Genomic DNA, 22,805 nt, shown 5'->3' on the forward strand with positions numbered 1-22,805 from the left:
ACTCTCGAACGGCGCGCGGGGAAAACGAGCACTTAAATTTTTCTGTGTGAGCCCTGATTTCTCTTATTTTATCGTGATGACCATTTCTCCCTATGTAGGTGGGTTCCCAGAGAATGTTTTCGCAATCGGAGGAGAAAACTGGTGATCGCAATTTTATGAGAAGATCCCGTCGCATCGGTAAACGCCTTTGCTTTAATGATTGCCACTCTGTTGTGTACATAGTTCCGCGTAGTCAGCGCGTACACAACTTTCCCACTAGAGCGCGCCCCGCTAAGCACAACAGCGCAGGCGCAGCGCTCGTCCGTCTCCGCACTACGAGATGGCGCTGTCTTAGAGACGGACCAAATTCTGCTTCCGCCGATCTGCGTATTAATATGTAACGCAGCCAATGAGATTGCTGCTAACGTAGAACCTTTTCTCCTTGCGGATCACACTCGCGCAGTGTTACCTGAACGCGCGAGGTATTATAACGAGTGTACAGACCTCCAATTAGTCAGTCTGCGTTAGTCTATAGTCAAGTTTCGGTCTGCGCCTAATAAGATTATGATATTCCTGTTCATAGCCATCAAGAGAAATGTATAGACACTTTGTCAAGTATCAGAGATATGTGAGAATAAGATTAACCTACCAAGACCAAAGGAACTTCAGATTGTCAATTGTAAATAGCATCCAGAATCAAGTTAAGTAAGGTCTATGATTTTTATTATTTTAATAAATGTGTGTGAAACTTAATCAAGTTCTGTTTAAAGTTGGTCAACGTAAATCTGCTACTCTAAGCGTGCAAGTGGCATTTCTATCGTCTGACCTAACGGCAGAAGATAAACACGCTATGATAAGACCACGAAACATATTGCTGACACTCGCCTACTTCGTTAGAACGACAAGTCAAATAATCTGATGGTGTGTGTACCAAAGGTCTTACAGTACGGACACCACACTCTCCAATTCACGTATCATATCTGTGGCACTATCTACCCTATTTCGCGATAATACAAAACGAGTTTCCCTTCTTTGTACTTTTTCGATGTCATCTGGCAGTCCCACCTGATGCGCACCCCACACCGCACAGAAATACTCCAGAATGGGGCGGACAAGCGTGATTTACATTGGGAAACCTTGGCTTTCACTGACGAAGACAATGTTGCTGGGCATCTTAGAGAGTGTCGTTACTACTGACCGAGACGAAGGCCTCCCTGCAGAAGACGTAGAGGGGCCCGGCGCTGATGCTGAGCGGCCGGCCTGCACGCACAGCCACCAGTAGCAGGCCCCTCCTCAAGGCCACCGGCCGCGCCCCGTGCGCACAGTAGCACGCGCTCTCAGCCACCGTCTCGCTCTGCAAATCACAGGCAAGTGCGAACGTAAGGTGTCTGACAGATACAGGTACTCAGAGTAACTGAAGGCTGTGCTTGGGAAGACAAATGAAAAGATACACTAAGAAAATCAGTAATGAAATGATCACATAGGTCCACTTGTGGGTAAAGCAGGTGGTAGGCGGATTTATTGTTGAAATACTGGAGAAGTGCAATCAATCACTCATGGACTCATGCACTCATGCAACTACTTCAAGAACATTGCTCAATTATGAAGGACCTGTATCAGATAGTACTAACAGCGAATATTGAACAAATACGGAGAAGGACAGCACAAATGGTCTCAGTTTTGGTTGACCCATGGGAGAGTGTCGCCGAGATGTTGAAAGAGCTGAACTGGCAAACTCTTGAAGATAGATGTAAACTACCCCGAGAAAGTCTACTAACACAGTTTCAAAAACCTGCTTTAAGGGGACATTGTATGTCCTATGCAACCAATGTCAAATTATTGAATTTTGTGACCCATTATCTTGGAAACTTACTTATTTTCCATAATTATTGAATTATTGAATTCACCTTTCTAGACACATTGAACTAGAATTATTATTAAAATTGTATTGTGGGGCATGTTTTCTTTTTATTTTTCTTTCTTTTTTTTTCAAACACTCAATTTTTTTGACAGAATTTTGTAATTAAATGAACATAAAACCAAAAACTCTTGATATTTTAATTATTCTAGTTCCATATGTGTTGGCATGCTGCGAAAATTTCGTCCCTACCATCAGTACTTTTTTAGAAAATGTATCATTTATTGCAAAAAATGTAGTTCAGGGATATTGAGGTTTAAAGCTTTTTTTATTACAAATTCTTATACAGACTTACATTTCTGCATCTTTTATGCACTAGAATGGCCCTGGTCCATAGTCTGTGTCTTCTTCAGTGTCACAACAGCCCAGTGCTTGTCTCCTCCTTTTCTTTCTTGTTTCTTGTGTCATTTGCTGAGCAGTTTACTCTGCTTCACGTACACGAAGCTCATCCAGTTCCCGCAGTCCTTTAGCTGTGTTCTGTCCAAATCTTACCCCTAACTTCCACAGAACCTTAAGTCTTTCATAGTTCCCACCATTAAAAGTTATTGCAACCTCAAACACTGCTAACTTTATAGTCATAAGGCCAACAATACACTGCTGCTTATGAAGTAATCTGTTCTTCTGGTTCACTGTACAACCTTGGCAGTACTTGCACCTGTTACAGCAGCGGTGTACTGCAAAGCGTTCTTACTGATTGGAAAAAATTGGCCAGGTCGAGAGTAGGACTCGCGCACTGAGGGTTCCGTACGGTCTTACTTATGTACCGGGTGATCAAATTCCATCGCACGACGACAAAGTCACGGTATGGGTTGGATTACCACATCTACCGTTATCGGGCCTTTTTTCTTCGAGGAAATGCGTGATTCTGGTTTTGTAACTGCTACCGTGACGGGTGAGAGGTACGCCGATATGTTACAGAATCGCATTATCCCCAGCCTGGCTGATAAACACCTGCTGGAACGTACGATGTTTATGCAGCATGGTACTCCACCCCATATTGCTAGACGCGTGAAAGATCTCTTGCGCGCGTCGTTTGGTGATGATCGTGTGCTCAGCCGCCACTTTGGTCATGCTTGGCCTCCCAGGTCCCCAGACCTCAGTCCGTGCGACTATTGGTTTTGTGGTTACCTGAAGACGCAAGTGTATCGTGATCGACCGACATCCCTAGGGATGCTGAAAGACAACATCCGACGTCAATGCCTCACCATAACTCCGGACATGCTTTACAGCGCTGTTCACAACATTATTCCTCGGCTACAGCTATTGCTGAGGAATGACGGTGGACATATTGAGCATTTCCTGTAAAGAACATCATCTTTGCTTTGTCTTACTTTGTTATGCTAATTATTGCTATACTGATCAGATGAAGCGCCATCTGTCTGACATTTTTTGAACTTTGTATTTTTTTGGTTCTAATAAAACCCTATGTCATTCCAAGCATGTGTGTCAATTCATACCTCTCTATCTACATTATTCCGTGATTTATTCACTTTTCAAATTTGTACTAACTTTTTGATCACCCGGTATATCTAGACACTTCGGTCTATTGGTAGATTACTGGGGAAGTGCAGTCAGCCTACAAAGGAAATTCCATACAAATCTCTCGTGCAATCCATTCTAGAATGCTGCTCAAGTGTGTGAGACCCATACCAAATAGGGCTACATATGTGAGACACTGTGAGATAAATAAGAGTTATTTAATCTCTACTGCGAGGTATAGGTGTGGATGTGCACTGAGTAGCCGATGAAGAAGGTTGTCACGTAAATTATCTGGCCATAACCATCGTAACTGGTCATATGAAGAACTGACACGGTTAGGTAAACAAATATTGGAGATTTTTTTTTTTTTGTTCTATGGACCATTTGCATGAGAAATCGTAATGATGTGGAACGAATCATTTCGCATTCACATCGCAAATTAATTAGTAAATATTTCTACAGGCTGAACATTTATAAGTTTTTCTTTTTTCTTTTTCTTTATTATCATTATTATTTAATATAAGGGCTTGAGTTAATAATTCTTACTCCCCTCCGCCCATCCCCTTCTCCTCCCAAATTTTACTCATCACGATAATACAAATCCATCTACGGATCGAATGAGTTATCAAGAAGAGACTTTTTTAGTTTGTTATCAAATTCTATTTTGCCATATGTCAGAGATTTTATTTCACTAGATAACTGATCAACAATTTTGCAGCATTGTACAACACTTTTTGTGCTAAGGAAAACCTTAATGTGGCGTAATTATTGTCGTTTTTCCATCTGGTATTCTCATTACGTACGTTATTGTTCCTTTATGAGTTTGAAACAGATTCGTTTCAGATTGTTTTAGGAATGGTGCTGATAAACCCACTGTTGGGCGCCCTAAATCATCAAATAAACACGAACAAGTTCCTTTTGAAGACAAGCATCTAATACGTTCGAAAGTCGTTCCATAAGTAATGCAACATCTACTTGTCTCGGCCAGTTTCAGTTGAAAAAATGTGGAATTTGCTATGGAACATCGCGGAAGATTCTCGTGTCAGCCCCTATAATTTCATGAATTTCCGATAGGTGAAGGAGCTATAGCCTTCAAAACGGCGTCTGTAATAAGAGGTGCGTTCCAGGCAGAGAGCGGTCACTTTCTTTTGACCTAATAACTAGAGCATCGCAGATGTTTGTAGGAGCTTGCAGAATGTCTACGAAGTTCTGATAGTAAACAAAAGCACGGTGAGTCATTGGGTTAGTCGTCTGTCACCATGTAACCTCCCCCTCACTTATCGACCTTAATGACAGTGAAAAATTAAACCGCGTGTACCTAATGGAAATTTGGGAAAAGCAATCGTCATCGAAGTTAATCTATCGGTAAAGAGGGAGGAAAGGGTTACATCTAAATGAAAGGAAAAATGCAAATGAAACTGGTGGAAATTAATTTTGAAAAGGGGTAAAGTTAATAAAGAAAGTAAATGTGCGGCCGTTACGTTAACAATTAACTAGCGGTAATTAGATATTTGAGATTTGGGGGAAATCACGGTCGCCAGTTCTAAGGACAATTACTATAGTAACTGAAAAAGAAAGGTTATTACACATATAATTAACACTAGAAGCGTGGCAACTGAAGGTTGACACGTGTAGTGTGAAAACTGAAAGTTTGTCAGAAGTAATAAATTTCGCTACACTCTGACTTAATTTAGCAAAAGAATTAATAAAACCGGAAAATCGAAAGTTAATTTAGTGACTGAAGTTAATAGTGAGCTTTCTTTCTGAAGCACATCGAAATCCAGTAAAATACGGTTAGTCTTGGACTACCTCAACAACCATTTCAAAAGCAACTTGACTCTGCGCAATTTAGAAACAAGAGATTTTACTTTGAACTTGAATTAAATGATTCTGAACTATTAACAATAGTAAAATTTAGTACGTACCAAGCTGAGCTGCAGTCACAGGTAAGCTAAAATATGCTAACAAAACTCGCACTCTAAATTTGTGCTCGTGTAACCTAAATATTGTAGCCAGCTACTGAACTTTGAAATTAAAGCAGTGAAATCTAATTATATTATTTTAATGCTGGCGTTTGAATTTCAACGACACTCGGGTTCATTTCGGAAAAGGAAGGGACCCTGCTTGGCAATGCAATTGGGACAATGAGCAACAAAGGTTCATGCTAAGTTGCTGTAATTTTGCGAGGCAAATGGAACAATTTGAAAAGCTGAGGTCTGCCATACAGTTCTGAAACTTTACGTGCTTTTAGTCTTCCTTGTTGGTTGATTGAAGGTTTGAAGCCGTCGATCGAGGAGGTGGCGACAGTCACTCATTGTCGGCCGTCGCTGTTGCAGAAGCTGGATGTTGGCGCGCCTTCTTCTCGACACGGTCACCAGGCGAAACGGGCTCTTGATGTGCGCCAGCTAATACTTCCCGTCCGCGACACCATGTCAGAAACTATCATCGCGAGTCGAGCGCAATTACATGCTGCCAAACCCCGAAAGCGCGGCAACTCGCGGGAGCGTCACACAACACCTGCTCCACTCGTTACTCCCGCCAGACTCCGACTGCCCTGCCCGCGCTCCACGCGGCAGAGTTAACACTACCAAAGATCCTACACACTTTGATTCTTCACACGACCTATCGACGTAATCGTTCGATAGCAGTTTTCCCTAGGCAAGACCCAGCGTAAAAATACAAATAATATTTACGAAACAAACCAATTATACATCGACATAAGTGCATAAATATATATACGAGTATATCCAAACAGTAAAGCAATTACAATATATAAAGAGACAGAAATGTCATATCTTGAGGTAACAAAACAAGGAAAAAAAAATAATAGTACAATAGATGGAAATAGGAGGATATGCATTTCCGGCGTTACACGTGCCCCACATTGTCTGAGGATGTTCGTGTAACGTAAACAGACTCAGAAAATGTCCCAAAAAAGAAACAGCGGAAATGCATATGCTCAAAACATCAACAAAATTTAGCATTCGCCTAATTAAGCATAAATCAATTTTTAGACCATAATAATTGAGTGGAGACACTCCTAATCTTATTCCACTCTGTCATCTTGCACTAAATAAAACAGGTTGACAACATATTAAAATTCATAGAAAACATAGAAAATGGTTTAGCTATTCTAAAATTGTCAAAATTCCCAACAGTAGCAAGAAATGGAATACTATTTACAAAATTAATCAGAGTACATGGTCATAATAACAGGTAGATCAAAATACGCAAATTAATAATTAATTACATAGAATACACATTTTTACATAACCCTTTCATAATTAATATTCTCGTCATGGGAGTCCATTAAACGCTAAACAAGAAAATAACAGACATCAGATCGAAAAAAAAAACATAAATATTGACAGTAGAATTCTTTCAGCTGTCCAGGAAGAAAAACAATTCCGCCTTCCGTACTTGCAAGTACAAAGAATGCCGACAGCGGCCCAAGAGCCAACAGCGGCACAAGAGCCGACAGCGGCTCGCCTCGCCAGTATTGTTGCGCCCGCGTGTGCGGCACGCTTGATCTCACTCGCCCTTGTGACGGCGTTTCCAGAACGTCCGTTTCACTGAATTCTTTCGGAAAAACTCACTCCCGAGTAATCTCAAGGAGTCCCTTGATACTATCACAGTGGATAACTCAACACTGTCCATCATCACACGCATGTACTAGCCTGAAACTTAAAACAGCGTCTAAGTACATCGGCAATGACTAGTAAATCACATATTTACGGAATCTTACAGCTATTTACAAAATCATATTTACATTCCTTAATCTACTGTGACTCAGCTGAAAACTTAAACTAGCAGCTTGGATTTTTAAATTGATTAATATTCAGTAACTTTTAAATCATTTAATCAACATAAATTACTTATTAATTACAACTTCTTTAATGACCTCTAGGTCAGGCAAAAGCATCGCCACATGGCACATCCTTAAATCTTACACTCTATATCTACATACTGTACAAATTACCCTATCTGTGGTACTAATCAATCCTTGGTTGGTACAATTTCAGGTCTACAGTGGTCCATTATAAACAAACTTAAATTTAGAGATTTCATTGTCTATCTCGCTCGATTTCTCATGAGCTTTTACAAGTACTAAGTCTCCGATTGCAAACTTAGCAAAACGCACTTTAGCGTCATTACGACGTATGCGAGCATCGGCTTTTAGCTTCATTACTTCTCGCAAACGATCGTTTTTCACACCAATACTAATGTCAATCCGTGGAGGGAATTTGATTATCTCTTCCAATTCACTTTCTACACTTTTGTCAATGCCGAACTTCCTCACATTACGGCAGTTCAAACTCATTCCTACGTCAATGTCATCCGGCCAGTTAACAATGTGTATAGGCTGGTATTGCCTATGCACACCGTCTCCTGCCTCGTCAAAACTAACTATCATTGTTTTATCTAGTGACATACATGTCAAAGTTTTGCTTTCGCAGTTAATCACTGCACGGTACTTTAATAGCCAATCTAACCCGATAATTACTTCCGTAGTTAAGTCTGGCACGACGACAAACTCTTGTTCAAATCGTGCCCCACATATCTCGAAGTTGACAAAAGTCTGTTTTGTGACCGGTTTACTGGCCTTCCCAGTAGCACTGATAATTTTCACCCCTGTTACTGGCATAACTACGATGCCAGGTCTGTCTTTCAGTAACTGAAATATTTTTCCAGATACAGCACTCAATTCTGCACCGGTGTCAATCAACACGTTTAGTTGTAGGCCGTGCATATTAGCAGACACTACTATCTGTCTACACTTGTCCTCGACTGTTTCTTTACTTTCCCACAGTAAATCCTTGTCTATATCCAGGTCATTCCAGAATAAACCATCCGGCTTTGATCCTAAATCCGGTTTATCTGGCGGCTTTTTCAGCCTCTGTTCACATACAGTTTTAATTTCAACACGTTTGTTCTGAGGCTTAGTCTGTAGCTTCGCCTCCAATACCGAACCCTTTTCCTGTAACTCGTCAACTAGTGAGTGTTGCTTTGCTATCAATTCACTAATTGTCACCTTCGTTGATTCCTCTTTGGCCAGATCGATCTCACCTGCCAATCTACCTGGAGGAATGTACCCAGTAGTATCTGCTATTACTTCCTCTGGATCTGCGCAACCCACACTGCTACCGTCTGACCGCATAACGTCAGCTCTAACCTCATACACGCTGTAATCTACGTGCTTTTCTACCACTCGTGTCCGGCTATCACTAAAATTTTCGTAATATTTCTCCTTAATACTCTCGCAACGTTTAAACTGGAGGTTTGCGTCGGATGTGTCGGCTACTTCTATCACTATAACTTTCGGTAAAGTCTGCCGGTTAGGGCCAGAACTTTCCGTTACTACTTCAACATTCAACTCCTGCGGGACGAAGCACGACGCATCTTGCTCGTGCTCCCCCTTAACATCAACTATTTCTAGTAAAGTCTGCCGGTTAGGGCCAGAACTTTCCATCACTTCACAATCACTATCTTCCTGCGGGACGAGACGCGGCAAATCCTGCCCGCGCTCCCCATAAACACTTCTCCCGTACAGGCCCCTATAATCTCTTAGTTCGTCGTATAAGCGACCGAACTGCCTTAACCAGACCTCATCCCTCTCTGCATCCCCTCGCTCGATGACGGACGTTTTATCCGACATCTGATCTTCTTTCAACACTTGCGAATCATTCTTAAACTCAATCTCCAGTTCCACTGTGGGTATTACAGCTGCCACTTTATAGTCGATTTCCGGAACACTACTTAAATTGTTCTCACTGACAGTGAATGTATTTTCTACTGCCGTGTCTACAGCTGATCTACTACTTGTGGGCGCACTACTTTCTCCTAATACTGGCACACTCTCCCGCCGTTGATTATTCCATACGGAATTTTCATAACGACGACAACTCGGTTTTCTGCTGTTATTGGGCCGCCAAAACTTCTCCACGCCCGGTCGGCCCCTCACCGGCGCGGCTAACGGTTTCCCTGTCTCGTCCCAGCAGATACGCTCCCCGGATGCTGCTGAGGCGGCTTATCACACCCTCTGACGTTATTACTATTGCGCGAAGCCCGTATCACGCTAGTATGATACTGGTTTCCGTTATTCCAGTTATTATTTGCATTGTACCGATTGTTATTACGGTCCGAACCATTATTGTTATTGCTGCCATGGTTGCGGTATGCATTATTCCCATGGTTATCGTTGTTGTGGTTGCTGTGGTACCCGTCGTTGTTACCACGGCCTCTACCACTGTCGCGATTATTGCGCCAATTGTCCTCGTCCTCCACTCTTTCCAGGAAATCATTTATTGTCCTGTAATTGCTTCCTACGTAGCGTTTTGTATCATCTGGAAGCTTTTTGTAGAGTTCCCAGACTATTTCGGATTCCGTGCGGCGATCACGCAAATATTCCAACTTGCGGATCCAGCCCTCACAAAACTCCCTCATCGAGCCGCGCGAATTCGCATCGAAAGGCCTCGATACGACAAATTCGCGCCAGACACTTTGCTGTTTTTGCTCTGACCAGTATTCAGCCAGAAACAAATTTTTAAACTCGTCAAAAGTCATGTTCGTAATGTTGAGGTTTAAACCCCAACGCTTGGCATCACCAGCCAACACATGAATAACCGCATTAATTTTTCTCTCATTAGTCCATGATCTGGGTAAAACTCTTTCACAATTTTTAATGAAATCCGTCGGGTGTATACCGCCTTTTTTCAAGGGGTCGAACCGCTCCTCTTTCGTCAACAATTCCGAACTATGTGCATAGATTAGCACATAGCTCTGTTTTTCGTCAAGTTTCTTTTCTAATTCCAACACTCTCGTAATTACTTGGCAAGTGGTTGTCGCAGAGCGTTTCTACTTCCCTCTTTTTCTCTTCGCAGGTATTAGCCTGCTTCGTCACTTTGGTATCTACTTCGGATACTAAAGCCTTTAAAGTTTCCACCTTCTTTTGATCCTCTTTTTTCACTAATTGAATTTGTTCCGTCACCTTATTCTCGATGATCGGAGCAACTGCTTCTCCTACACTTTTTTCGATTCTGCTAATTTCGGAATTAAAACGAGTATTTATGCTCGCAATTTCCGCCTGAACGCCTATCATTTCCTGTTTAAGATTACCGATTTCGGTATTAATTACAACAATATCTTCTTTGATTTTACCAACTTTTGTGTTAACAACTCCAACATTGTTGATAACAACGTTAATAGCTTTGTTCTGATTGTCTAGCATCCGTTCAAATTTTTCAGACTGAGCTTCTTGCTTGGCAGCCCGAGCTTCTTGCTTGGCAGCCTGATCTTCTTGCTTGACCGATTGACTCTTGATTTCGTTAATCAAAACGTTCAATAAATCAGTTAAATTCCCGGAAACTACCGGTTTTACTTCCGTAGCGGCTTCCTCTTTAATTGTCCCCCCGTATTCGTCATCAAGGGATTCAGATTTGATTTTCACTTCCGATTCCGAAACATTTTCTAAACTTTGGAATTCCATTTCTGCTCTTTGTTGCGTTTCGGCGGTCGCGTCTTTCATGCTAGCCGCCTGCCCCTGAACAATGGGTACCGCGGCGCGCGTTTCCCACTGTTCGACCGATTGTTCCGTATCCAAGTCTACCAAATTTTGGCAATTGTTGCCTTCACTCATTTTAATAATTTTCAATATAACTGCCAAATCTCAAATATAATTAGATTTACTCCCACTACTTAATGTCGCTGACGTAACGACCTGTTCGTAACCAATACTTTGTTACGAGATTTGCACCACACAAAATTCGTGTCCAGAACAACCTCAAAACTGAAGATTGTCCTGTCACCAGGTCGCCACGTGTAACCTCCCCCCCTCACTTATCGACCTTAATGACAGTGAAAAATGAAACCGCGTGTACCTAATGGGAATTTTGGAAAAGCAATCGTCACCGAAGTTAACCTGTCGGTAAAGAGGGAGGAAAGGGTTACATCTAAATGAAAGGAAAAATGCAAATGAAACTGGTGGAAATTAATTTTGAAAAGGGGTAAAGTTAATAAAGAAAGTAAATGTGCGGCCGTTACGTTAACAATTAACTAGCGGTAATTAGATATTTGAGATTTGGGGGAAATCACGGTCGCCAGTCCTAAGGACAATTACTATAGTAACTGAAAAAGAAAGGTTATTACACATATAATTAACACTAGAAGCGTGGCAACTGAAGGTTGACACGTGTAGTGTGAAAACTGAAAGTTTGTCAGAAGTAATAAATTTCGCTACACTCTGACTTAATTTAGCAAAAGAATTAATAAAACCGGAAAATCGAAAGTTAATTTAGTGACTGAAGTTAATAGTGAGCTTTCTTTCTGAAGCACATCGAAATCCAGTAAAATACGGTTAGTCTTGGACTACCTCAACAACCATTTCAAAAGCAACTTGACTCTGCGCAATTTAGAAACAAGAGATTTTACTTTGAACTTGAATTAAATGATTCTGAACTATTAACAATAGTAAAATTTAGTACGTACCAAGCTGAGCTGCAGTCACAGGTAAGCTAAAATATGCTAACAAAACTCGCACTCTAAATTTGTGCTCGTGTAACCTAAATATTGTAGCCAGCTACTGAACTTTGAAATTAAAGCAGTGAAATCTAATTATATTATTTTAATGCTGGCGTTTGAATTTCAACGACACTCGGGTTCATTTCGGAAAAGGAAGGGACCCTGCTTGGCAATGCAATTGGGACAATGAGCAACAAAGGTTCATGCTAAGTTGCTGTAATTTTGCGAGGCAAATGGAACAATTTGAAAAGCTGAGGTCTGCCATACAGTTCTGAAACTTTACGTGCTTTTAGTCTTCCTTGTTGGTTGATTGAAGGTTTGAAGCCGTCGATCGAGGAGGTGGCGACAGTCACTCATTGTCGGCCGTCGCTGTTGCAGAAGCTGGATGTTGGCGCGCCTTCTTCTCGACACGGTCACCAGGCGAAACGGGCTCTTGATGTGCGCCAGCTAATGCTTCCCGTCCGCGACACCATGTCAGAAACTATCATCGCGAGTCGAGCGCAATTACATGCTGCCAAACCCCGAAAGCGCGGCAACTCGCGGGAGCGTCACACAACACCTGCTCCACTCGTTACTCCCGCCAGACTCCGACTGCCCTGCCCGCGCTCCACGCGGCAGAGTTAACACTGCCAAAGATCCTACACACTTTGATTCTTCACACGACCTATCGACGTAATCGTTCGATAGCAGTTTTCCCTAGGCAAGACCCAGCGTAAAAATACAAATAATATTTACGAAACAAACCAATTATACATCGACATAAGTGCATAAATATATATACGAGTATATCCAAACAGTAAAGCAATTACAATATATAAAGAGACAGAAATGTCATATCTTGAGGTAACAAAACAAGGAAAAAAAATAATAGTACAATAGATGGAAATAGGAGGATATGCATTTCCGGCGTTACAACCATCGCAGCAAAGTATTGCAAATCAGTTCGATATCCAACGTGCCGGCAGGCCGCACCATCTGTTATCGTCTTGGTAACACACAGCTGCTCAGAACTACACCAGCTCCAGCAAATGCTGCAATCAGTGTGGCCTACTGTAGGTGCCGAACCCGGTCATTTTAAATGATACGAGGGTGAGTCAAATGAAAACCTTAACTATTATTTTAAATATTATTTATTGTGCAGAAGTGGTACAAAGCTGTATCACCAGCGCTTACAAAGTGCATAAATTACTTTATAAAAAAATTGTTTTGGCTGTCCATGTAACCACTAGTCCACCGCGCGGCGTACCTCTTCATCAGGACGGAACTTCTTTCCTCCCATTGCGTCTATGAGTGGTCCAAACATATGGAAATCACTTGAGGCAAGGTCTGGTGAGTATGGTGGATGAGGAAGACACTCAAAATGCAGGTCTGTGATTGTTGCAACTGTTGTACGGGCAGTGTGAGGCCCTGCATTGTCATGCTCCAAAAGGACACCTGCTGACGGCAATCCAAGTCGCTTTGATTTGATTGCAGGCCGCAGATGATTTTTTAGGAGATCTGTGTATGATGCACTGGTGAAGATGGTCCCTCTAGGCATATATTGCTCCAAAATGACGCCTTTTTCGTCCCAAAAGAGAGTCAGCATAACCTTCCCTGCTGATGATTCTGTTCGAAACTTCTTTGGCTTTGGTGATGAGGAATGGCGCCATTCCTTGCTCGCTCTCTTCGTTTCCGGTTGGTGGAAGTGAACCCAGGTTTCATCCCCAGTAACTATTCTTCCAAGGAAGCCATCACCTTTCCGTTCAAAGCGCCGAAGAAGTTCTTCACAAGCATCAACACGTCGTTCTCTCATTTCAGGAGTCAGCTGCCGTCGCACCCATCTTGCAGACACTTTGTGAAACTGGAGCACATCATGCACAATGTGGTGTGCTGACGCATGACTAATCTGTAAACATGCCGCAATGTCATTCAGTGTCACTCTGCGGTTTTCCTTCACTATGGCTTCAACTGCTGCAATGTTCTGTGGAGTCACAACTCGTTGTACCTGACCTGGACGAGGAGCATCTTCCACTGAAGTCACACCATTTGCGAACTTCCTACTCCATTCGTAGACTTGGTGCTGTGACAAACATGCATCACCGTACTGAACCTTCATTCGTCGATGAATTTCAATAGGTTTCACACCTTCACTACGCAAAAACCGAATAACAGAATGCTGTTCTTCCCTTGTGCAAGTCGCAAGTGGGGCGGCCATCTTTATACCGATACTGCGACGGTATCTGCACTATGCTGCCACCTAAAGGCCATTCTGCAAGCTGTTTGTAGCACTCTTACCAACTCACAGGATAACGGCGCGAAATTTCGATTCGTTATTACAAATTTAAGGTTTCCATTTGACTTACCATCGTATCTTGCGATCGTGACTGTTTCTTGCTGTCTTGCTGTCGCTTCCGCCATGTTGGAACATGCGGACTCTCTCATTCTATGAGATCGATAGATCACAATCAGTCACCTCGCTGCACAACTGGACGTCACTTTTGGAAGTGCTGACACATTCGTCCGCCAGTTGGGGTATTCAAAGGGATGAGTTTATCGCTGCGCAACATAACCATTAAGAGGAATGAGGGACCGTGTGTGCGGAATTGCTTGCACGTTACGAAGCTGATAGTCACAATTTTTAGTCGAACGAAGTCACAGGTGTTGAAACATGGGCTGATCCCTTCGAATCTAAAACAAAACAGCAATCCATGCAGTGGCGCCACACCATCTATCCCCCGAAAAAATTTCAAAGTCTCACCCTCAGCCGCTAAAGTCATGGCTGCGGTCTTCTGGGACTATAAAGTGGTTATTCTGCCTAGTTAACGTCCTCCCTCATTGTCCAACGATAACTCTGAAGTGCATGGTGCTACCCTCAGAAATTGAAGAAACGATTTCACCGTGTTCGTTGCCACAAAAAATGCGTACAAACTTCTCCTTCTCCATGACAACGCAAGCCCTCACACAAGCATATGCACGCGAGAGGAACTCACAAGTCTTCATTGCACTCTTCTTCCTCATCACCCTACAGCCCTGCTATCACACCTACCGAATTACATCTGTTAGGTCCAATGAAGGATGCACTAGGCGACAAGCAATACTTGGATGATGGGGAGGCTGCTGATGCAGCAAGAGGTTGGCTCCGACGTCGGCCAGTATAGAGTGGTACCACGCGAGCATGCATACCCTCCCAGTAAGGTGTCGTGAGGCCGTCGCGTTGAACGGAGATTATGTTGACAAGAAGGGTTTCTTAGCCAAAAGACCGTGGAATAGTATGGTGTATTGGAATCCTGAATAAAATCAATCTGCTTTCAGGAAAAAACGTGTGCCATTACTTACTGAATGCACCTCGTAAAATACTGAGGACAAAATGAAGAATTATGGTTCAGTGTACTATCATAGAATGACGGTAATGTCGCGTACCTCTGTAATGAGTTCATTGCCGAACCAGCAGTAGACGCCGAGCTCGGTGACCATAACGCTCATGTAGGCAGCGTACTTGAGAACGTCGCCGAGGCTTCCTCTTGCCTGAAATGAGAAACAGCGCTGTTATGTTGCCATGCCGAATGGATTTATGATCGTATGCTCCTCTCTGCGCTGTACATAAAATCATGAAAAGTAACGTACCCTGTAGAAAGCATGCAAGTGGAGTCCTCTGAACTAAACATACAAACTTGAGTGATCCCTGTAGTAATCACGTCTGTAAATTCAGCTTCACGGCCGTCTTAAGTTCGCTTTTCACCGCGATGCATTTGTGTAGCTCCTGGTTATGGGATTAAACAAGCAGTAAATGCTGAGCTTCCTGATCCTGTATCGTAGCAAAAGAACTTTCTGTAGTCTGCCAACGTTATTGTCAGGAAATGGAAGCGGCACGAGTTTCGAGGAGAGGAGGAGATTTTTTTAGATTGTGATGAAGTTAACGTCCTAGTGTACCTAATAATCGTTAGAACTCTATAGGGACATAAACTGGGAAGTTGTTTCTGGCATGATAAGGAACAAAGTTTATATCAGTATATACCAGGAAATAGGGAATCCACAGTCGGGCAGTTAGTACATAATACTGCGTTGGTTGATACTGCAAAATTAGATGCAATGCAAAACTCACTCACTGCTACAGTGAGTGCCTCATTCGTCAATATTCCAGCATTTCTCCAAATAGCTTCACCGGCTGCATTGACGTCTATATCAGAAACTCGTTCAGTTTACGAAACTATACAGATGAAACCAGCAGTAGAAAGGAAGAGAACTTAAGTCTTGGTCTATTAATAAAAAAATTGTTCCATAAAATTTCAGGCATGCAGCCGCATTAATTTAACTTCTGCTTCTGATAGTTCGGCTGTATTCAGTTGAGTCTTTCCATGCTACCTGCAGTTTGGAGTCAATGTTGTAAAGATATGTACGGTGGACAACAAATATCGCAGTGAGCCGGTGACGGATAATGTATCAGACACGAGATCCGCAGCACATCTGGAGCCAGATTCTTGAGCACAATAAAAGACGTATTCTACAGAGTGCAAACGTTCCTCTCCTAGTGAATGTCCCGTTGTACGCGACCAGCTGTTTACTTCGTTTGAGAAATCTGTATTTTTCTATTTTTCATTTTGTGGCCCGCTTTTCTTCCTGTCGCCACAGCCGTCGGTTTACGTAAGGGAGCCAGATGCACTCGCAACGTGAGGCAAGAACGGCGCACATGCTACCTGCTACATGCTACCTGCGGGAACCTTTGTATGTATTGGAATATTCTCTCGCAGTACTAGGAACGGTAGAGTACAGTCCTACTAAACGGCACTTTTAGCACTGACACGATGGGAAATTCAGTTTCTTTCTAAGGTTGTATCTGTCTCTCCAGTTGGGGAAGAATTTTTCCTGACTACTTTTGTTGCATTGTAACAGGATTTTTCCCATCATTCTGATTTTCCTTCTATTTCAGATTTTTTATTTTTAGTAATAAGTTAACATTATTGGTCTATTAATAAAAAAACTGTTCCATAAAATTTCAGGCATGCAGCTGCATTAATTTAACCTCTGCTTCTGATAGTTCGGCTGTATACCGTCCAGCCCTCTTCAGAGAGAGCCGTATGCGGCCCCAGGTATATAAGGCGCCAGAAATGTTGATCGGTGGCAAAGGGGTACAACATTTTCTTGAAAGTAGCATTGTTGATGCACGGTCGATCCACACGGTGATATCAATATATCACTGCAAGTTGCACGATTACGACGTCTTTGTGAGTTTATTACAGAAAGCACCGGATTCCAAGATTCGTCTAATCGGAAGCCTCCGTCTCTATTAATTAAATTCGTCGCCAAGCGAATATCAATTGCTTCTTTCAATACTGAGTCCCACAACGATAAAGTCGAGGCTAAAATTTCGACCAAAGAGTGCCCAGTGTCAATACAGTGCTCTCCCACCGCCTATTTGTTAGGTTGTAAGAGCCGGGTGCACCTGCGGTGCTTTGTGGGTCTCTCATGAACTGTACGGGTCGTCTGTCTGAAGTATGAACGAGCACACTCACAGGGGATCTTGTAAAGCCCAGGCTTCTGAAGCACCAAGTCATCTTTAACGGAACGCAGGAGTTCAGATGGTTCAAATGGCTCAAAGCACTATCTGACTTAACATCTTAGGTCATCAGTCCCCTGGACTTAGAACTACTTACACCTGATTAACCTAAGGACATCACACACATCCATGCCCGAGGCAGGATTCGAACCTGCGACCGCAGCAGCAGCAGCGCGGTTCCGGACTGAAGCGCCTAGAACCCCTCGGCCACAACGGCCGGCAACACAGGGATGCTGCTGCCTTTGGTGGAGGGCGAAAAATCACTTTCACTTGGTGTGTGTTGAGGATCCGTCCTATTTCTGACGATAGACTTCCCACGTATGGCAGGGATGCCATGGATTTAAAGCTTTCCGTGTCTTCTTCTGCATTCCTTATGCCAACAGCTGGCGCCTTACGTGTCTGTTTTGGAGAATACTCAAGAAACTACGACTTTAATTATTTTTATTATTTAAACACTGACCTACAGAATTTCCCTAACAGAGACAAATCGAAGTTAACCGATTCATTTATTTCCCAGAATATACAAGCTCAGCAAAATCTGACTACTATTCAGTGACAACATGACTTCCAATAATTTTACACAAACGAATGGCCCTGAATTGCAAGAAATCCTAACAATAATAAAAGTCCAAAAATATGAAATTAAAGTAATAAAAAACTACCTCCAGCTCTGTTAATTGCCTGAACTCATTTCAATCACGAACCCCATTTTTTTTTTATAAGTCACTTACCTCACTGAAAATCTTCATAACAGGAACTACAGAAATTACAGCAAGCAGCAACTACATCCACCTAAATAAAAATATTCTAACTACCATAGACTCTAATTACTAGGAGGCATATGGTAAGCAGAAGAAAGATTTTGTTGAAGAGGAAACAATGTATATAGAAAATTTTACCTTATTCATGTGACATCCAGTTCCAAAAATTATATAGTTGCCAATAATTCCACAACGCAAACATGAGCAACAACCTCCTTCCTCATTTTACATTTTCTTGCGTCTCGCTTTACAATGCATCTCTTGCCAAAACAGTCTCCACTAAGAAAAATATACCCATACACTTCTCAATCCACTCGCTAACTGCTAGTCCATCCAACCACAGAATCTCTTAACGAGGGCACAGAGAGCTGTCAGCGATATTAACACAGTCTATAGCGCTGCCTACATACAAACAGGCTACTTACATCCGTTGGCATCCAAACATCTTCTGAGGCGTAGAAGTTCATCCTCCAGACTGCTCTCGTCAGCAACGACGTTTGCTCTGCGCACCAGAGTTCTGAGAACACTCATCGTCTGTGAAGGATGGTGCCAGCTATTTGCACGTAAATATAAATCCGTATGGGGGGGTTTCAAATATACTGCATGACCCAAAATGTCATCAAAAATCGTTCAAATGGCTCTGAGCACTATGTGACTCAACTTCTGAGGTCATTAGTCCCCTAGAACTCAGAACTAGTTAAACCTAACTAACCTAAGGACATCACACACATCCATGCCCGAGGCAGGATTCGAACCTGCGACCGTAGTGGTCTCGCGGTTACAGACTGCAGCGCCTAGAACCGCACGGCCACTTCGGCCGGCAAAATGTCATCATCTTTGAGTCGTACCAAAGCATCCAAAAACGAAGGCATCCATTTTTTCAGTTTCCATTGTGAACTGAAGTTGTCTATGGATGGAATTCAGATGATTTAAAAAGTCTTTTATCTTTACCATGCGGCCACAATACAAACGCGGCGTCAGGATAGCTTCAAAATTCTGCGGGCTTCAAGTTTACAGATTCCAGCGCCTTTTCCTCGTAGAAGATGGCCGCCAAGGGCGAAAGAGGACTACCAATGGTGACACCACCAGTCTGTTCTGAATGAAAAGATATGTCAAGGTCAAGACATGTTCAAACAAAGCTGATATCTCTTTATCAGGGGTGTTGCCAATGAGAAATTATGATTCTGAAAGAGAAACCTTTGTGAACAATTATACTACACTGAAACTGACAAATAAATCGGAACTGTTCCATTTAGGTGGTTTTAGTTTTCCAATTAAGTGCACAGTGTTACGTATGTGATGAACGCAGTTTCCTACAAGAGTCCTTAATAACGACGCAAAATGTTTGGCACAGCCGTAGGTTGGACAGCCAATGTTACTCACTATCGGTCGCAGAGGAACATCTTTCTTATGGATGTCTGGAAGTCCATGCAGCTTCGGAGGAACTGCACCAATTGGATTCAACCTTTGCACAACTTCTGGTGGAAAAAAGATGGATGGCTTCCATTTTTGGATGTTTTGGTACGGCGCAAAGATGATGGCACTTTGGGACATGCTGCTTATGGGAAACCGACCCATATTTGTATTTATGTGCAAATAGCTGGCACGATCCTTCACAGACTTTGGTAGGTACAAAGACCAAACTACGTCACTGACGAGGGCAGTCTGGAGAAAGATCTTCACACTCGAGAAGAGTTTTGGAAGCCAACGTGTATTCTCCACGGCAGACACGTAAGGCGCTACGAATGAAACGGACTGTGGGCATAAGGAATGCAGAAGAAGATACAAAAACTTTAAATCCACGGCATCTCTGCCTGTCGTCACAAACAGGACAGACCCTCAGCAAACATAAAGTGAAAATGATGTTTCGCCTACCACCAAAGACAGCAGCGGTCCTGGGTTTCGTTAAAGATGATTTGGAACATGGGAAGTCTGGAGTTTACAAGATACCCTCTGGGTATCTACCTTCATACATCAGACAAAAAAAATGGCTCTGAGCACTATGGGACTTAACTTCTGAGGTCGTCAGTCCCCTAGAACTTAGAACTAATTAAACCTAACTAGCCTAAGGACATCACACACATTCATGCCAGAGGCAGGATTCGAACCTGCGGCTGTAGCGGTCGGGCGGTTCCAGACTGTAGCGCCTAGAACAACTCGGCCATCCCGGCCAGCTACATCGGACAGGCGACACGTAAAGTCCATGAGAGATCCACTGAGCACCGCAGGTACACTCGGCTCTTACAGCCTAATAAAGTGGCGGTGGCAGAGCACTGAATCGACATTCGGCACTCCATGATGTATGACAACGTCGAAATTTTAGCCTCGACTTCAGAGTTGTGGGTTTCACTTGCGAAAGAAGCAATTGGAATTCGGTTGGCGACGAATTTAAATAATAGGGATAGAGGCTTCAGTCTGGACAAATCTTGGAATCCGGCACTTTCTGTAATAAACTCACAAAGACGTCGCAACGTTAAAGCTCGCAGTGATACCTCGGTATCACCACGTGGATCGACTGCGCACCCCTAGATCTAATTTCATGCATAAGCTATACCTCTGTGCCACCGATCAACGTCTCTGACGCCTTGTATACCTGTGGCCGCATGCGGAGTGGCGCGGTCCGTGTTTTTAAAAGGACGGAGCATGTTCTGGAGCGTCAATCACCTCGGCTCACTCTGAAGATGGCTGGACGGTATGCAGCAGCAGTATCGCAAGAAGAAGTGAAATTTATGCGTCTGCGCATCCGAAACTTTATGGAACAATCATTGCATCATGAAAGTATGAATATGCAAATTAAACATATTTCTTATGGATGCTCGTTCAACACCCTGAAATTAATCATAAAATTAATGTAGTGTCATATATTTAAATCAGAATGGTGGCTTTCATATTCACATCAATAACACAGAGTTACATACTTACATTATGTGATCAAAAGTATCCGCACACCTGGCTGAAAATGACTTACAATTTCGTGGCGCCCTCCATCGCTAATGCTGGAATTCAGTACGGTGTTGGCCCACCCTTAACCTTGATGACAGCTTCCACAATCGCAGGCATACGTTCAATCACAGTTTCTTGGGGAATGGCAGCCCATTGAGGATACATATCGATGTCGATCGGTGAGGCCTGGCACGAAGTCGGCGTTCCACAGGGTCCCAAAGGTGGTCTATAGGATGCAGGCCAGGTCTCTATGCAAGTCACTCCATTACAGGGATGTTGTTGTCGTATAACCATCCGTGGTTTAGGCCTCTGTAATAAAATAACTGAGTGAAGTGATCAACAACGAACTTCAACGGATGTCATGTGACGTCCGCTACGACTAAATACAACGAAGATTAACGAACAAATTGTAAAAAAAGTCGTAGGGGTGGGAAACCGCGCCTAAAGGCGGAAGAATCACCAATGATCAACGGCATGAGCATGCAGATGGCAATAGAAACCACTGCATTAAAGACACGTAACGTGTATCAAATCAAATGGTTCAAATGGCTCTAAGAACCATGGGACTTAACATCTGAGGTCATCAGTTCCCTAGAGCTTAGAACTACTTAAACCTAACTAACCTAAGAACATCACACACATCCATGCCCGAGACAGGATTCGAACCTGCGACCGTAGCGGTCACGCGGTTCCAAACTGAAGCGCCTAGAACCGCATGGCCACTTCGACCGGCTAACGTGTATCCACAGGACATGTGGCATGTAATTGAAGAAGTATCATGATGACCTCTCCATTGACAAAAGATTCCAGACTAGTCCCCCATTCGAATCTCCGGGAGGGACTGCCAAGGGAGAGGTTCCCACGAGAAAAAGATTGAATAATCAACGAAAGGGTAACGTACTACGAGTCGGGGCGTGGAACGTCAGTAGCTTGAACGACGTAGGGAAACTAGAAAATCTGAAAAGGGAAATGCAGAGGCTCAATATTCGTATAGTAGGGGTCAGTGAAGTGAAGTGAAAAAAAAGACAATAATTTTTGGTCAGATGAGGTAATATCAACAGCAGCAGAAAATGGTACAACGGGATTAGTTATGAATAGGAAGGTAGGGCAGATAGTGCGTTACTGTCAAGGGTTCAGTGATAGGGTTGTTCTTATCAGAATCGACAGCAAACCAATACCGATAACGATAGTTCAGGTATACATGTAGACGTCGCAATCTGAAGTTGAAGAGAGAGAGAAAGTGTATGAGGATACTGAAAGGGTAATAGAGTATGTAAAGGGGGGTGAAAATCTAATAGTCATGGAGGACTGGAACGCAGTTGTAGGGGAAAGAGTGGAAGAAAAGGCTGAATATGGGCTTGGGACAAGGAATGAGAGAGGAAAAAGACTAATGGAGTTCTATAACAAGTTTCAGATAGTAATACCGAATACTCTGTTCAAGAATCTCAAGAGGAGAAGGTATACTTGGAAAAGACCGGGTTATACGAGAAGATTTCAGTTAGATTACATCATGGTCAGACAGAGATTTCGAAATCAGATACTGGATTGTAAGGTCTACCCAGGAGCAGACCTAGACTCAGATCACAATATATGTAGTAGTGATGAAGAGTAGGCTGAAGATTAAGACATTAGTCAGCAAGAATCAACACACAAAGAAGTGGGATACGGAAGCACT

The 22,805-nt window shown here is 42.9% G+C and overlaps 1 protein-coding gene across 1 annotated transcript in view; it reads right to left on the reverse strand.

Moving 5' to 3' along the window:
• Window positions 1-1,153: 1,153 nt before the first annotated feature.
• Window positions 1,154-22,805, reverse strand: part of LOC126482055 (odorant receptor Or2-like) — a 31,512-nt gene continuing 9,860 nt past the window's right edge. The window contains exons 2-3 of the mRNA XM_050106030.1: window positions 15,293-15,397; window positions 1,154-1,333 (exon numbers count right to left, since the gene is read on the reverse strand). Coding sequence (XP_049961987.1) covers window positions 1,154-1,333; window positions 15,293-15,397 — 285 coding nt within the window. The remainder of the gene's footprint in view (window positions 1,334-15,292; window positions 15,398-22,805) is intronic.

This window comes from Schistocerca serialis, chromosome 5 (assembly GCF_023864345.2).
Source record: "Schistocerca serialis cubense isolate TAMUIC-IGC-003099 chromosome 5, iqSchSeri2.2, whole genome shotgun sequence".
In the NCBI taxonomy this organism is placed as follows: Eukaryota; Metazoa; Arthropoda; class Insecta; order Orthoptera; family Acrididae; genus Schistocerca; species Schistocerca serialis.